The 17708-nt window shown below is 48.7% G+C and overlaps 2 protein-coding genes across 2 annotated transcripts in view; one reads left to right on the top strand and one right to left on the bottom strand.

The window, feature by feature from the left end:
- Positions 1-2324: 2324 nt before the first annotated feature.
- SNRPB (small nuclear ribonucleoprotein polypeptides B and B1) lies at positions 2325-11838 on the bottom strand (the record flags this gene model as incomplete). Its single annotated transcript, XM_080716716.1, has 7 exons — positions 11768-11838; positions 8305-8456; positions 6391-6502; positions 4161-4313; positions 3587-3725; positions 3141-3266; positions 2325-2362 (listed from the first exon to the last, which is right to left on the bottom strand). Exons 1-7 carry the CDS (start codon positions 11768-11770, stop codon positions 2325-2327), a joined length of 723 nt encoding a protein of 240 aa, XP_080572842.1. The 5' UTR covers positions 11771-11838.
- A 4709-nt stretch (positions 11839-16547) lies between these two features.
- TMC2 (transmembrane channel like 2) overlaps positions 16548-17708 on the top strand; it is a gene marked incomplete at its 5' end in the record, with an annotated part of 58800 nt that continues 57639 nt past the window's right edge. Inside the window, one exon of the mRNA XM_080716429.1 lies at positions 16548-16567. Coding sequence (XP_080572555.1) covers positions 16548-16567 — 20 coding nt within the window. The remainder of the gene's footprint in view (positions 16568-17708) is intronic.

Here is a 17708-nt window from a genome sequence, read left to right as displayed (position 1 = left end):
GAGGGGTTACTAACAGGGTCATTAACAGGGCTGGAGCTATAGCCAGTGGTAGAATATTTGCCTAGCAAACATCAGCTTCTTCAATCCCCAGTAACACAAAAAAACAAAAACTTCATCTCCTTATTAGCATGAACTAAATTATTACAAAGAGGCTCACCATGAATAGGGGACACTGACCCTAAAGGAAATCCCAAATATTTAAGTATGCTGTAAGGGAAACCAGGGACAATGATCAAATATATTTACATGTAACTGTTGAGCCTTCACCAACTGCTATAGCTCTATCCACAGCTTCCAGACACTTCAAATCCTCCAACACAAGGCTTCCTGGTTTTTTCTTTTGCAGTACTGGGGATAGAACCCAGGGACATTCTACCTCTGAGCTACACCCCAGCCCTATTTTTTAATCTATTTTATTACTTTTTTTGGTGGTACAGGGGTTCCTGGAAGCCCTCTACCTCCAGGATACACTCCCACCTATATTTTTACCTTTTTATGTGGAAACAGGGTCTCTTAAGCCAGCGCGGCTGGCTCCAAACCAGCGCAATCCTCCTGTCTCCGCCTCCCTGGGATTACAAACGTGCGCCACCACGCCCAGCTTCCTTTGCTCATTTTTATAGGGCTGTTTCTTATTGAACTTGAATTTCCCTGTAGTCTGGATTAAGCCCTTATCAAATTATTCCCAAATTCACCTTTCTAGAGCTTTGTCTTTCAACATACCATTCCCTGATGCACGATAATTGCCATACAAGTTCCACTTTTTTTGTTGATGCTTGTGTTGAAGCCAAGAAACCATCAAGTACAAGGTAATGATTTGCCCATTTTATTCTAATGGTTCTATAGGACTAACTCATTTACTTATTTTTATTATTATTTTGGTGGTACTGGGGTTCCTGGAAGCCCTTCTACCTCCGGGCTACACTACCAGACCTATTTTACACTTTTTTATTTTTGGAAACAGGGTCTCTTGAGCCAGCGCGGCTGGCTTCTAACCTGCGCGATCCTCCCATCCCAGCGCGGCTGGCTTCTAACCTGCGCGATCCTCCCATCTCCGCCTCCCAAGCCCGGGGATTACGTGCCCACCACGTCCAGCGGACTAGCTTGGTTAAATTATTCACTTTGAAGCCGGGCGTGGTGGCGCACACTTGCAATCTCCGCGCTTAGGAGGCTGAGACAGGAGGATCACACAGGTTCAAAGCCAGCCTCCACTGGCTTAAGAGACCCTGTCTCCAAATAAAAAAATAAAATAGGTCTGGGAGTGTAGCCCAGAGGTAGAAGGCCCAAGTTCCATCCCTAGCACCACCAAAAGATATAAAAATATAATAAATTTTCACTTTGAGTTGAGTGAGCCATGGAGCTGTCCACTTCATGTTTTGCTTGTAGTTACTGTCGGGGCGCTACCTGGTACGCCCCTTTCCCCAGTGACTAGTCTTGAGCCAGGCAGGCACTACTGGCACAGAACTGCAGGCCTGTGGACTCCGGAGGCTGAGGGCCACTTGAGCCCTAACTTGCTGGGCGCTTGTTTCTGTGATGAAGGGTGCTGAAACCTTGTCCAGGGCTTTTCCTGTATCGCTGAGGTGACCCTGTGGCTCTTTTCTTCTAATCCTGTGTGCTCAGCCCACCTCGTCTTCCTGTACCCCTGGAGCCTCATGTGGCAGCAGCAGCACTGGCGCACCAGTTCCTGATCTGTATGATACTATTTTACCAGACTGAAGAATGAACCCAGAGCCTCGGACATACAAACCAAGCACTCCCCAGCTCGGCGACCACAAGTATCAACAGAACAGACTGCGTGGAAGAAATCATGGAGCCTCTAAAATTGTCTTTAATTATAAGTATGTATGTACACGACCCTGAGAGAAAGTGATACCAAGTCTTCCTTTCCTCAGTTTTCACTTTTAGCATCTGCTGTTCAAGGAGCTACCTAGACAAGCCGCGTTCCCAGGTGGATATATACCAATGCACTCCCCTTACCAACAGTATATAAATTGTTTATTTCAGCAAACAACTTTCTGATGAACAAAAATGTCTCATTATAGTTCAATCTTATAACCCTATTATGAGACTGTCTAAGATGCAAAGATAACAAAGTAGCTCGCAGGGAAGCAGCTGAGTTTGGGCTGACTTCTCCAGGGCAGCCCTTTTCTGACTCTATTAAGCACCAAATATACCAAAGGGTGCTTAAATAAATGGATACATCAGGTGCATTTATAATATTCTCTTGAGAGCTTATTATAAACCAGTCCCATAGGCCCCAAGGACACAGAGGACTATGCACAGCCTTACAGGAAACAGGCAGGGAGCTGAGGAGGGCCAGGATGAGTCTAGGGCCTTGGTGGGCGCATTCCCGGGGGAGGGGGCCCTGTAAGGGAAACCAGATAATCCGGTGAGACTCCGCGAACGACAGCATAACAAACAAACAGGTCTGTGGGAACGTGGCCCTGGGAAACCGGACCACGCTTCTGTGGAGCTACTTCCAAAACTCTGTGGCCAAGGATCAAAGGAGGCCTGAAGTAAGAGTAAGAAGTTTGGTCAGTGCCTGATCTGCAGCCCAAACCCCACCCCTGCCCGCCTCCCACGCCCTGCAGTTATCAAGCAGAGGGATATACGAGGTACACGTGCTAACTGGCCTCCTATGCCTGGAACACCCACCCTAGAAGTACAGCCGTCCCCATGTTACAGTGGCTTTTCTTAACAGCCACATGCTGGGACAATACAGGGCTGGCTCTTTCTGGGCCTACTTTTATATCCAAATGTGGACTAGCTCAGTATTTCCCAAACTGGAGTTAAACAGAAATACACAATGAATACTATCACCAAGCTCAGAGCCCTTCTTAGTTACCAGATACTATCAAACTGTAGGGCATAAGACAATCTCGTCATTTTCATTGGGGGTTATTTCTCAGTGCCCTGAAGATACTGCCTCAGACACTGACAAGTACCCAGGTACGGTAACTGGTCTAACAGGGGAGGTGAAGCCAATTTAAGCTGTGCCTCTTCTCTCTTTCTGTCCTGTCTGGACATTTCCCTAGCCTTAGGGTCTCAAAGCCCACAGGATAAGGTCTAAATAGTCTTCCCTCCATTTCCCACTACACTAGACTCTAGGGAAGGAAGCCAAAGCCACTGCTGCAGGCACTTACCTCGCATCCCTGGGGGAGGGGGCCGCATCCCTGGAGGGGGCATGCCCATTGGGGTCCCTCGTCCAGGGGGGATCCCCATCGGGGGCCCCATGGGAGGCCTCATACCAGGAGGCGGGCCCATCATGCCTGAAAGAGAAAAATCACCAAGAATATAGTTCAAGGTTCTGTCTTGGAAAAAGTAGCAAGAAACACACACAGCTGTCTATGAAGTCAGATGAACCATCTACCCTCTCAGCCTCTGCTAGCCAACGGCACTTGAGCCAGAGCCAGGGCTCCCCAGGACTCTTGTACTAGTTACAAGGTCAGCCAGCGAGGCTGGATCTCAGAGTAATCCAGCTTAATTATCCAAACTCATCACCAGTCAAGTCAGTCAAAGTTCTCTCTCATCACGAACCCACCACGGCATCTTGTATTCATTAGCACTCGCCTCCTGACAGGATCCTCACCTGGAGGGGGTGCTCCTCGGCCCATAGGTGGGGGAGGCCCCCCACGGCCTGGTGGGTACTGAGTCGGGGCCCCTGCAATACTGGCCGTGGCAGCGGCAGCAGCAGCTGCTACAGTGCCTCGTCCTTGTGGGGTCATCACCTAAGAGACACAGGGAGGGAATTAGAACAATACAGTACGATGCAGCTTCCCCAACTTGGGAGAAGAAACCGCAGCCAAATCCCCTGAAGCCACAACTCAAGGCATCACAGTCCCCAGCCAAAACCAACTGTCAGGACACCATCAACCTTGAATGCCTGTTTCCTATCTTCTAGGCCTGAGTTTAAGGGTGCCCAATCCAACTTAGGCAGCCTTTCAAATAGACGGTTGGGTTATAAGAAAGCCCATCAACATTAACACAGAAACATATTACTCAAATACAGTCAGTTAAAATAATTCTGTACGTCTCTTCACTTGAACAGAAATACTGAGAGCTTAGCAATCACGGTGCTCATTCTGAACTGTTCCCCAGGAGGTGGGCACCCCACACCTTTTATTCAACCATCAGAAGCACGTGCCCTTCCCCCAATGCCTCACCTGCTGGGATGGTCCGCCGACCCCACGGACAGGCCCAGCGAGCCCTGCAGGAGCCTGGGGCATAGGAACGCCAGCTGGGATTCCTCTGCCAGCAGCCCTGCCAATGCCTGGGCCCCCAGCAGCTCCGGCAAGCGGCACTCGAGCAATGCCAGTCTGAAAAATGCAGAGACATGCCCAATGACCAAGAGAATCGGAAGGAACACCCTGCAATCAGCTGCCAAGAACGCCCCTCAGGTTATAAGGCATCACAACAGCCGTTACCAGCCCACCCGTGCTGCCACCATTCTCCCTCCACCTGAGCTTATATGCCTGTCACCCCTAGCATAGGCTAGAACTTAAACCTGGAGAAAAATGTCCTGTATCGGCCACCAACATGCACTCCTATGAGAACTAAGCCTGTAGCAAATGCCAGGGTTCCATTCAAAAGGGACCAGTAGTAGATAAGGGCCTCACAGGGCATAAAGGAACTGACAGTGGGCAAAAACTCCATAGCTCTGGGACTTGGCTCCCTCATGAGAATGACGGGTTACAGTAAACTGGCTGTGGTAATAAAGGTCTACAACAGGCTAGACTGGAGTTGCCTATTGGAAGCAGGTACCAAGCACTGTGTATACATATATATGCTTTGAAACAAAAAATAAGGTTACATCTTTTGCAGATGATTTTTGGAAAGAATTCAAATCTTTTGGAAAGATTTTTGGAAAGAATTCAAACATTTTAGCATCAGAGGATTGTCAATATTAATAGATCAACAGGATAAATGACAAAAGGTCATGTAAAGAGCTTAAGAAACAGAGGCATTTAATAAAGTTCAGCCTTTATATGTGATAAAGGCCAGGACAAGAAGAAACGACATATACAAATCCTAAGTCTCACATAAAAATCCTATGGCAAGCACCATGTGCAATCTGCAACTTTAGATGCATTTATATAAAAATATAAGCAAGACCAGCAGGGCGTGGTGGCCACGCTTGTAATCCCCGCACTTGGGAGGCTGAGACAGGAGGATCGCGCAGGTTCGAAGCCAGCCTCAGCTGGCTTAAGAGACCACCCTGTTTCCAAATAAAAAAGGTCTGGGAGTGTAGCCGGAGGTAGAAGGCCCCTGGGTTCCATCCCCAGTACCGCAAAAAAATTAAAAAATTAAAAAAAAATAAGCAAGACCAGAAAGTCCGCTATAATCTGTATTATTAAATATAATGGTAATGTTTAAGGTATATTTAAGAAAAAAATAATCTAAAAAATATAGATTATTTTCTAAAGCAAAAATAAGTGAGTCAAAGAAGGAAATGACTGAAATAAGTCATTCCTGTACGCAAGAAAATATCTTTTAAGTCATTAACATGACTTAAAACAGAGTAACTGGAAAAAATGTTCATAAAATGTTACAGGCAGGGCAAAATATCGCACGCATATTACATGTTAACAACAAAACAAACTATATATGTGGATAAAAACAAGCACAGAGTTCGAAGCCCGCCTCCGCTGGCTTAAGAGACCCTGTTTCCAAATAAAATATAAAATAGGTCTGGGAGTGTAGCCCGGAGGTAGTAGGCCCCTGGGTTCCATCCCCAGTACCGCCAAAAAATAAAAATAAAAAAAAAAAAACAAGCTCAGGATAAGTCTATTATTAGCTGTGTCTTAAAGTGAAAAGGGGAGAATTCGGCTAGATTCTCTAAAGCTGGCTCTACTCGTACATGTAGCCTGGTGCTGAAGAATCAAGACTGAGACCAGATGTCAGCTTTACACTTCGTAGGTGTGACAACTTGGGCAGGTTACTAAACCTGTTTATTTCATATACAAAGTGAAGATCGTTTAATCAAGACTGGTACACTGAGACAAATTAATGAAATACTTGGTACAGAGCGGGTGCTCAATTAACACTATTATTCTGTAATTATATAAAACAAAACGCACACGTATTGTTATTTGGGAGCTCTGAGATTCCAATGTCTGCCTAGACTGTCACCACACCAAGAGCTAACCCAGAAGCCTGAGGGACGTCCTCCACTGAGACTGCGTATCAGTAAGGAGGAGGGAAGCTTTAAATTAAAAGCCCCAATCCCAGCCCCGTCCCCACTCCTTACTTGCAGGGGCCTCTTTAAGATCCATTCACTACTGTGACTAGGGGTAAAACCCAGGCCGCCTGTCAGAAGGCGACAGAATGCAGAGGCCCCACAGAAGGCCTGGCTCGGGGAAGGGTGTCTCTCCCGCAGCTTCCTGTCCAACTCACATCTTTGGGAGGAGGTCCTTCTACTGTCATGGAGACCAGGTTCTCCCCTCGCAGCAGCACCAGCCCAAGGACTCGCTTCTCCTCCCTTTCTGCTTGTTTAGAGTTCTTTGGCCTAGAGACAGGTGGAGAAGACAAAAAAGCAAGTCAGAGGATGGGTGGGGCCAGGTTCACCTGCCTAGGGGCCTCCAGATTTGCTTATGCCTCATCTCCTGGCAAGTGGTACACAAACTTACTGGGACGGGTCCTCTGGACACTCCACGGGTTGGGCACATAGCGCCTTAGGTGACGGACTCCCTGTCTCCCACCATGGCAAGATGCAGGGATCTAGAGGGGGCGAGGGGCAAGCAAGCCCAGGCTCTTTCACAGCCACCAGGGCAGCCCTCTCCTCACCATCAGGCCTTACCAGTGTGGGCCAGTCTAAGGACTCAAGTCACCTGACTGCACCTACCCCACTGCCTGCAGGGTCCCAGGGCCAACTCAGCCTCGCTGGCCTATTCCTCACCTCACATCAGAAAACAGGAAGAGTCACCAAGAAAGCGCCAAAAAAAAGTCTCACATACATACACGGTGCATTTTCACACGTGCTCAACAGAATTTCCACATCTTTTTCTCCAAAGCACAAAATCAAATGTCCCAAACGGTAATCAGAAAAAGATGAATGAAATAAAAACGTAACTAGCTGGGCATGGTGGCGCATGCTTGTAATACCAGCATATGGGAGGCTGAGACAGGAGGATGGTGGTTCACGGACAGCCTCAGCTACTTAGTGGGGCCCTTCGCAACTCAGTGAGACCCTGTTACAAAATAAAAGAAAGATAGAGCTGGGAGTGTAGCTTGGAGGTAGAATGCCCCTGGGTTCCATCCCCAGTACCGAAAAAAATAAAAAATGTAACTAACAAAAAATAGCCTCAAAAGGATAGGAGAAAGGAAGCCAAGATCCTCAAAAGAAAAACTGAAATATCCTGATTAAAAAAAAATAACTAAACAATTTTATTCTGATATTTTATATTAAATGGTTTTCTCTGAAGAAACTTTTGTTTTTTTCTTTTTAAGCTTGGATTTTATTTTTAGTAATAAGCCTGTAATGCCTTTTCATAATAAAAATAAAACCTTTATAGATATTTAATAATTTTTCATTGGCTGTAGTTTTAAAAATATTCCCTAATAAACATCTTCAGAGTAAAATCAAAGAGAACCATCTGGAACTGCCCTATGGTAATCTGCTGGCCCCTCTCTATGTGCATCAGGCACTCAGTCCCCCAAAAGGATCAAAAGGAATTTACAGCCAATGAAAACATAGCATGGATACTACATGTAACAGAAGTACACATATGCCACTAAATCACATAACCATCTGGGGCCTCAAAATGTTTTGAAAGTAAAATAGGGCAGAAAGCTAGATAAATGATGAGCCAGAAACATAAGATCTGTGAGCCTTAAGGGAGTTGGCCAGTAATTTATGGAATGGTAGCAAAGCAGAAAACATCTCCAATTGTTCTAAAAGACCAAGAAAAATCACTGGCCCCAAACCCACGTGGGGAGCAGAGCACTTACCCTGAAGAGGGTGAGAGGCTTCTCAAAGCAGTTTCAGACCAGGCTGCATTGGGAGAGCCCTGTAGGCTACAGCTTTACAAATAGGTAATGAGGCCAGAAAACCAAGCTCTCCCCCCTCACACACCTGCAGGGAGAACAGGAGAGCCCTTTACCCCAGTACCCGGGGCATGAGAAGTCAGAGAAAGAAAAGCCTAGCAGCCCTCCTCATAGCCGGCACTCTGCTAGCACTCAGGAGGGAGCGGTCTCAGTGTTCAGAGCTGCCCTGGAAAGCAGGAGAGCAACAGACCGGAGCAGTCACATCAACGCCTGCCACTGGCCCCTCCAAGCCGCCTCCGTTCCCACCCACAGCCCTCTCCTCACTTGATCTTCCTGAACTCGTCGCAGTCGCAGAGGATCAAGTTCATGTGCTTGTCGAACGCCTTGAAGGTGCCGATGAAGATGCGGCCGTCCTGCAGGATGCACCGCATCCTGTAGTCGATGTGCTGCAGCATCTTGCTGCTCTTGCCCACCGTCTGCGAGGACAAGCCAGCAGGGATGAGACGCGGCGCTTTGGGGCCCCCACTCCTGGGCCTCCCACGTCTTCCACCATCGCCTTATTTCCCAAGTGCCTATCTTTCTCAACAGATTCTCCGCTCGGAATTCTCCCATGCCACCCGCATTTTCAATCTTGACCCCTGCCCGGCAATCTGCTCTTCTCCCTTCCCTTAAAAAGCATTCTTTCTCACATTACAATTCTTTATGCTGTGCCGGCGGGCGAGTGCAGGGTTGTCTCTAAACTAATCAGATCCAGCTGTCCTATGGATTAAGCCATCTGCACTGTGTGTGTGACTTAGGTGCCAGAGGACATCTAAATCCCAGCCCGCTGGGTGTGGGAATCTCTACTTGGGAGGCCGAGACAGGAGCATCACAGGCTCTCTGCCCGCCTCAACTACTTAAGTGAGGCTTCTGCGACTTAGTAAGCCCCTGTTTCACAATAAAGAATAAAAAATAGGACTGACTGGAGGTGTAGCTTAGAGGTAGAATGCCCTTGGGTTCAACCCCCAGTACCGCAAAAAAAAAAAAAAAAAAAAGAAAGAAAGAAACCTTTGTGGGACAATAGATTTAACCTAGTACCACTAAAGTAAGAGTCATTTTACCTCTGAGCTACACCTCCTATACCTTTTTATTTTATTTTTTTTTAAACAGGTGTCACTAGGTTGCTGAAGCCCACTAAGGTACAAAGGCTGGTCTTGAACACGTGATCTTGTCTCAACCTCCAAATACTGGCATTATACGCCTGAACCATCTGAACCATCACGCCCGGCTCAACCTATTTTGAAAAACTGAGTAGAACGCAGGGCATAGTGGCTCAGGCCTGTAATCTCAGTACTTGGGAGGCTGAGACTATAAGATCAGAAGTTCGAAGAGAGTCTCAGCAAGCAGTGAGGCTCTCATCAACCCAGGGAGACAATGTTTAAAAATAAGTATTTTTAGAAATAGGGCTGGGAAGCCAGGCGTGGTGCACACGCTTGTAATCCTAGAATTTGGGAGGCTGAGACCAGAGGATCACAGTTTGCAGACTGCCTCAGCTACTTAGTGAGACCCCCCCACAACTTAGTGAGACCCTGTTCAAAAATAAAGAATAAAGCCGGGCATGGTGGCGCACGCTTGTAATCCCTGCACTTGGGAGGCTGAGACAGGAGGATCGCACAGGTGTGAAGCCAGCCTCAGCTACTTAGTGAAGCTCTCAGCAACTTAGTGAGACCCTGTTTCCAAATAAAATATTAAAAAAAAAAAACCAGGCCTGGGAGTATAGCCTGGAGTAGAAAGCTTCTGGGTTCCACCCCCAGTACCACCAAAAAAATAAAAAATAAAAATAAAAAAATAAAAAAATTAGGGCAGGGGGTGTAGCTCAGAGGTCGAATGCACCTGGGTTCCATCAAGAAAGAAAGAAAAAAAGAAAGAAAGAAAGAAAAAAAGGAAGAAAGAAAGGGCTGGAAGTGTAGCTGAGAAGTAGAATGCACCTGGGTTCAATCCCCTGCCACACAAACACACACACAAAAAAAACTTAAACTTAAAAAAAAAAAACTGGTAAAGGAAAAGCTAGAATAGGACTGGCACTAAAATCCAACCAAGAAGCTTATTACCGGAAAGGAATGTATTTTCTCGCCTTGTAGGTGAGAATTAAACACCCAAATCAAATATTCATAAGTGTCCTCTGGAAACTTTTCTTGTGGCCATGGTGCTAATCAGTTTGGATATGTGGTTATATAGCAGTGCTACACTTAATCCTTAACAACATTCCCACTTTTATAGCCTGGTTTCCAATGTAACATTGCTAAAATAAAGGGAGAGACCAGACATGTGTGCCCTGACCGTTGTCTCACTAGAAACAGCTGACCTGGCATCTGATCTGTACCATCAGCTTCTCCTCAGTCTGTTCCCATCAGTCTGGCTGACCTTACCCAGTGCCCTCTCTGCACCAGGCACTGTGCTTGCTGTTTGTAAGCCTGAACGAGTTTCTGAACCCAGAAATGTGTGGATCTGAACTTATCCTAAGCTACTGCCCAACACCCTAAGACTAGGCTATGTGGTGGTTTCTCTTTAGATGACTTTTTTTTTTTTGGGGGGGGGGGTGCTGGGGATTGAACCCAGGGGTGTTCTACATCTGAGCTACACCCCCAGCCCAGTTTTTTATTCTTTATTTTTGAAACAGGATCTAAGTTGCAGAACCTGGATCCTCCTGTCTCAGCCTCCCTAGGACTGGGATTACAAGAGTGCACTGCCACACCCAGCTCAGTGCATCACATTTAATCCTTAAATTCGGGCCATAATCATTCCTGTTTTACAGAGGAGGCCACTGAGCCAGACAAGGTCACTACATTAACTTGACCTGTCTCACAGCTGGAAAGCTGTGTTGACACATTCTACTAGGTTTCCCTGCTTCCAGTCTCATCTGCTAACAGCCACAATCTTTCTAAGCCCAACTAAGTTGATGTCATTTCTTCGGTGCCAAGCATACGCCTGTAATCCCAGTACTAGGGAGGCTGAGACAGGAGGATCACAGGTACAAGACTGGCGAGATTCAAAGTTTTAAAAGGGCTGGGAGTGTAGCTCAGGCGACACGCCCTGGATCCTCAGTACCAAAAAAAAAAAAAAAAAAATCCTTCAGGGGCATACAGTAACCTTCAAAACCTTCAGTAACCAGGTTCCTGCCAATTCCTCCCATCTCATCTTCCCTTCCCCGCGGCTTCCATTGTACCGCAGTTCATGTCCTGGCTCTGGAGTCCCCCAGAACTCGCCCTCTCGTTTTCGCAGGGAAGACTGACAATCTTTTGGACTCCGCTTAGGAAAGTATTCTCACCCGGCCTCCCGCCGTTATTTTTGCCAAAAGCCGATTTACTACACCGAACTTACCCGTGACCTCCACTACAAAGTGAAGTTGGTGGGGGGCTTCTAGTTCCTGGTGTAGCCCCAGCGCCCGGGAAGTCGGGCATTCGCAAGCATAAACAGCAGCTAACAACCGAGTGGACTCCCCCAGACCTCGGCCGCCCTGGCCCTGCCCTTCCCATCCCGGGCCCCTCGACTCTGCGCGTCCTCCTCGGACTCCCGCCCTTCCCAAGCCCGGGCCTCCGAGCTCCCTACTCCTGCGCGCCAGCGTCGGCTCCGAAACCCCAACGTAACATTTCCTGGCACGAAAGTTTACTTCGTGCCGCCGGGCGGGCCCAGGCCCGGGCCTTCGCCGCCATAAGCGGCCCCCAACCCCGGCTTGCCCCAGGCTGCCGCCGCCACCGCCCCACGGCGCGCTCGGAAGCGCCCCCGCCGCCGGCCCGCGCCCTCTCACCATGGTGGCGGCTCAGATGGCTCCGATTCCCAGCGGATTCGCCTCCACAGAGGCCTGGACGCCGCCACAGCAGGTTCCCGCCGCCGCCACCGGAAGCGCAGCCGTCGGCAAAATCCCGCCGGGTAGAAACTACTTCCGGTGCCGGCAGGGTCCTAGAGTTCCGGCGTGGGCGGGGCCGCGGGGCGGGGCGGGGCCGTGGGCGGGGCCGTGGGCGGGCTCACGTCGAGCGCCGCGTTTCTGCAGGAGTCGGGGGCTGCTCTTTGGACCCACAGCTGCCTGGCAGACTTGCTTAGAGAGGCGGCTCGCGGCACACGGTTCCCGCTTCCCCACGCCCAGTGCTTCTTGCTCCTCCTTCCACTCTCCCTGCTCTCTTCTGGACACGGCTCTCGCTTTGGCGTTGCCCAGATCAACGCCCTCCTGCCTCGGTGCCTTCGCAGTTGCTTTTTGCCTCCACCTGCAGTGCTTCAATAACATTTTTTCCCAATGAACACTTCCCTGGCCATCTTACTTAATACTGCAACCTGAGCTGGGCGTGGTGGCGCACGCTTGTATTCCCAGCATTCGGGAGGCTTGAGACGGGAGGATTGCGCAGGTTCAAAGCCAGCCTCAGCTACTTAGGCCCTTTGCGACTCAGTGAGACCCTGTTTCAAAAAATAAAGAATAAAAAATAGGGCAGGGAGGTGTAGCTCAGAGGTAGAATGCCCCTGGGTTCCAGCCCTAGTGCCGAAAAAAAAAATTAAGATAAAAAATTTAAAAAAAAATGAAACTGCAACCTTCACACCAACCTCTCATCTCTGCTTACATCCTCCTACTGCTGATTGCTATCTAACACGCTACAAAGCAAGGGAATGCGCTCCCAAGACCTCCAGTGAACGGGAAGCCTCAGCACCACATCCTGTCCCTGGGGCGTCTGAGTAGCTACAGGTTATTCAGTATCTTAAAAAATCTGCTCCACGCTCATCTTTTCCTTCCCTAGTGGCAGGACAGAGGGCGGAATGTCAGGATTATCTGGTGTATCCCCTGGTGATCAGTAAGGACTGGCATCCAGCTGAAGCCTCCGCCACTCACACTGCACACTCCTGGCTTCTCCGTCTACTGTGTCCAGTGGCATCCCACCAGGGCTGACTTATTTTCAAAGCCTTGACCACAATCACTGCAAACAGACGACTTCTTGCCTAAGAGGGTCCCGGAGCTTGGAATGAAGTTGATTTGGCGCTACAGGCTGGCTCATGCCCTCTACCGCTGACTGCTTCAAATCCCAAGGTTCCCCTGATAAGGTAGAATAGAAGAAATAAAATATCACGTAGGTTCAAAGCCAGGCGCGCTGGATTAAGAGACCCTGTTTTCAAATTAAAAAAAAAAAAAAATATATATATATATATATATGTGTGTGTGTGTGTGTGTGTGTGTGTGTGTATATATATATATATATATATATATATATATATATATATATATATAGTCTGGGAGTGTAGCCCAGAGGTAGAAGGGCTTCCAGGAACCCCAGTACCATAAAAAGCCAGACCCAAGCCGGGCATGATGGCGCACGCTTGTAATCCCAGCATTCGGGAGGCAGAGACAGGAGGATCGCACAGGTTCAAAGCCAGCCTTGCTGGCTTAAGAGACCCTGTTTCCAAATAAAATATAAAAAATAGGTCTGGGAGTGTAGCCCGGAGGTAGAAGGGTTCCATCCCTAGTACCACAAAAAAAAAAAAAAAAAAAAAAAAAAAAAGCCAGACCCAATGGGCTGGCTTGGGAAATTCCTGAGGTGATTAAACCTGAGGGACCTTCACCTTCACCTTGTTTCAAAGTTCTGTTCGCCTCCAGAAAGATCCCCAGAAAAAGTCACACCTCTTGTTAAAGAGTCCTGCACCCCAGCAGCCAGGACTTCCTAGACTTCCCGTCTCTGCTGGGTGGGGAGTCCTGTCTCAAAAGGAATTCCCACCTTTTGGGAACCAGAAAGCTTCAAAAATGGAGCCCACCATCCCCTGTGCCCCGCCACCCTTCCCAGTGCGCCTCATAAGAAGCGTGGGTCTGAGGAGTCCTTCCTCAGCGGGGAGCTCGTGGGCACCTGGCGGCTTTTGCAGCTCTCCCCTCTCCCTGAAGCTGCTCTCATGCTTCTGAGATGGCCCGCATTTGCCCTGAGTATGTCTTTACTTTACTTGAATTAAAACCTCTGATAGAGTGTGTTGAAGTTCTTTTCACTCCAGAAGCCAAGAACCCACAAATGTTGTGCTGTCCCAAGACACATCCTGGGCTGAGTGAGGCCCTACTCCTACCACCATGCTGACCTTTCTAGACTGGCTGACTGTCCTTGGAATGTACTAGAAAATGCTCTGAGGTCACACACAAGGGTTTGAAGTCACCATCTCTCTCTCTCCTCCCTCTCCTCTCTCTCTCTCTCTTCTCTCTCTCTCTCTCTCTCTCTCTCTCTCTCTCTGTCTCCATTCCAGTTTTGATCACAGCGCGGCTATTCCTGATACTTCGATGACCTGGGCTGCAATCCCCTGAATGGGAGACTTAATATTTATTTCTTTTTTCTTTTTTTTTTTTTTTTGTGGTACTAGGTGTGGAACCCAAGGGCCTTCTACCTTTGGACTACACTCCCAGACCTATTTTATACTTTATTTGGAAACAGGGTCTAAGCCGGGCATGGTGGCGCACGCTTGTAATCCCAGCATTTGGGAGGCTGAGACCGGAGGATCGCGGTTCGCGGACAGCCTCAGCTACTAAGTGAGGCCCTCTGCAACTCAGTGAGACCCGGTTTCAAAAATAAAGAATAAATAAAGGGGCAGGGGGTTCAGCTCGGAGGTTGAATGCCCCTGGGTTCCATCCCCAGACCCACAAAAAAAAAAAAAGAAAGAAACAGGGTCTCACTAAGTTGCTGAGAACCTCACTAAATAGCTGAGGCTGCCTTCGAACCTGTGCGATCCTCCTGTCTCAGCCTCCCAAGCGCGGGGATTACAAGTGTGCGCCACCACGCCTGGCTAGATGGGAGACTTTGCACGTGACTCTGGGACCATCTGAAGTACGCACTGAGGACCTGCTGGCAGGAGAAAGCCAGAGAGCAGAGGAGCGCCGGGAGACTTCTGGCTGAAGAAAGGAAGGTTTCAGTTCGAGTAGTCTCAGTGGGGCTGTGTGTGTGTGTGTGTGTGTGTGTGTGTGTGTGTGTGTGTGGTGTTGGGGATGGGACCCAGGGACATTGTACATCTGACCTACACCCAGACCTATTTTTTATTCTTTTATTTTTTGTGTGTGTGGTGGTACTGGGGTTCTGGGGTTCCTGGAAACCCTTCTATCTCCAGGTTACACTCCCAGACCTATTTTATACTTTTTTACTTTTGGAAACAGGGTCTCTTAAGCCAGCGGGGCTGGCTTCAAACCAGCGTGACCCTCCTGTCTCCGCCTCCCAAGCACAGGGATTACAAGTGTGCGCCACCACGCCCAGCTATTTTTTATTCTTTATTTTGAAACAGGGTCTCATTGAATTGCAAAGGGTCTCACTAAGTAGCTGAGGCTGGCCGCGAACCACCATCCTCCTGTCTCAGCCTCCTGAATGCTGGGATTACAAGCGTGCGCCACCACTCCCAGCTTATATTCCATTTTCTCATGGGACATTTTCTATTAGAATCCAGAAAATCTGCACCAAAAGCATCTTCTATATATCAGATTGGGAACCTTTCAAGCAAACATCCTGTTCTATAAATAGCCTGCATTGGGCGGGCATGGTGGTATACGCTTGTAATTCCAGTACTTGGGAGGCTGAGACAGGAAGATCACGGTTTGTGGCCAGCCTCAGCTACATAGTGAGGCCCTTTGCAACTCAGGGAGACCATGTTTCAAAATAAAGAATAAAAAAATAAGGCTGGGGGTGTAGCTGGGAGGTAGAATGCCCCTGGGTTCTGTCCCCAGTACAAAGGAGGAGGAGGAGGAGGAGGAGGAGGAGGAGGAGGAGGAGGAGGAATGTTAAGATAACTTTCCCTCCTGGGCTCAACAGCCTCTCAAAAAGCCTGTTCACAGTGTGGGTCTAGGGTCCATGCTTCCCTCCAAAGGAAAGGAATCTCTAAGAATCATGTTTGTTCTAGGCAGTGTGGGAGCTGCCTGAAGTGTGGCCAGGAAGGCAAAGGAGTAACCAGCTACGGGGACAAAATATTACAGCTGTAGCAAACAGTAGCATGCTGAACTTCTAGAAAGAAAAGCCAGGCTGAGGGAGAGGTGGGACCCGCCCCAGGGGCAAGAGAGAGGGCATAGCCCCAGAGGGAAACCCAGGGACGCAGCTTGAGGAGTGGACTCTGAGATTCAGATCCAGTGCTGTGGACTTAGTCTCTAGAACTGAAATCAAAACTCACCTTCTCCGGCGTTAGCATGGACTTTGCCTTTGGACGAGGACCGAGGATGCAGCTTCTGGGTCTGGAAGCAGGAACCTAGCTTCTGGTGAGGGAAATGAGATGTGTCCATGGTTAACGACAGGGAATGTAGAATCTGTGGTCAAAGGCGACTCGGCCTCCAGAGGGGGAACTGGGGCTTTAGGCTCTGGGGCCAAAGGTGGGTTCTCTCCTTCAGAGCCACAATCAAGGTGTAGCCTCTGGGACAAGAGGTAGGGACTGCCCATGGAGCCAGAGTCCAGACTCGGCCTCTGGAGGAGGAAGTGTAGACCTCACCAGAGGGAGCCATCCAGGTATGAAGCTTCCAGGTCTAGCAGCAGAGTCTTAGACTCGGGCCTGGGCCGTGGGCAGAGCCTCCGGGGCTCGAAGTGAGCTCTGCAGCCAGAATTGGGACTATGTTTATGGAAGCGGATGGGTAGGCCCATCTGCTGGGGCGTTTGGTAGAAACTCAGCCCTCAGCGGACAGTCTAAGTTTGTGATGTGAAAAGAGGAAATTTGGTTTCTTGGGTTTTTTTTTTTGTTGTTGTTGTTGTTGTTTTTGTTGTTTTGGTTTTTTTTGGTGGTACTGGGGGTGGAACCCAGAGGCTTCCTACCTCCGGGCTCTACTCCCAGACTCATTTTATATTTTATTTGGAAACAGGGTCTCACTAAGTTGCCGAGAGCCTCACTAAGTAGCTGAGGCTGACTTCGAACCTGCGCCATCCTCCTGTCTCAGCCTCCCAAGCGCGGGGATCACAAGCGTGCGCCACCAATGCCCGGCTGGAAATTTGGTTTCTGAAGCCAACATCAGGACTCAGCTCCTGGAGAGGGAAGCGGATCCACGGTTGCCAGCAAGGTCAGTGCTGTAGCCGGTGGGTGTGCTGACACACGCTTGTAATCCCAGTACTTGGGGGGCTGAGACCGGAGGATGTGGTTCGCAGACAGCCTCAGCTACTTAGTGAGGCCCTCTGCAGCTTAGGGAGACTCTGTTTCAAAATAAAAAGAATAAAAAAACAGGCTAGGGTTGTAGCTTGGAGGTAAAATGCCCCTGGGTTCAATCCTCAGCATCACACACACACACAAAAACAGTCAATGCTGTAACTGGGAAAGAGGGAGGGGCTCCTTCATGCCAGGCCCGGGGCACTGCCCCTAGCAAGCCAGGGAAAGGGGAGACTGGCCATTTGGAGATGGAAATGTGATTGTGAGCTCCTTTGCTCATATGAAGTTTGCAAGCACTTATAAGGCTGATAGGGTTTGCTTGGAATGAGGGATTTCGTGCTTGATTTCACATAAACAGAGACGCTCTAGATTCAAGGAGGCCTTTTGTGACTGCTCAAGCCTGCACTCGAGTCTAACAGGAAGCTCTTACGTATGAATCGTCTCTAAGGAGCACCAAAAGGTTTCATTTGGAAATTTTCGCTCGGAGTGACTTTTAGCTTGATTTCACCTCAATGCCTAATATTGACTAGAATGGCTCTAATTCCTCATAACAAGCTGGGTTAAGGTAAAATGACATCTTTCTTAATATTGCTTAGATTTACTCGAATTGACTCTAACTCATTTTTATTCCCTTAAAG

This window comes from Muscardinus avellanarius, assembly GCF_963383645.1.
Source record: "Muscardinus avellanarius genome assembly, chromosome: 19".
NCBI lineage: Eukaryota > Metazoa > Chordata > Mammalia > Rodentia > Gliridae > Muscardinus > Muscardinus avellanarius.
This window is presented reverse-complemented; position numbering and strand designations above follow the sequence as displayed.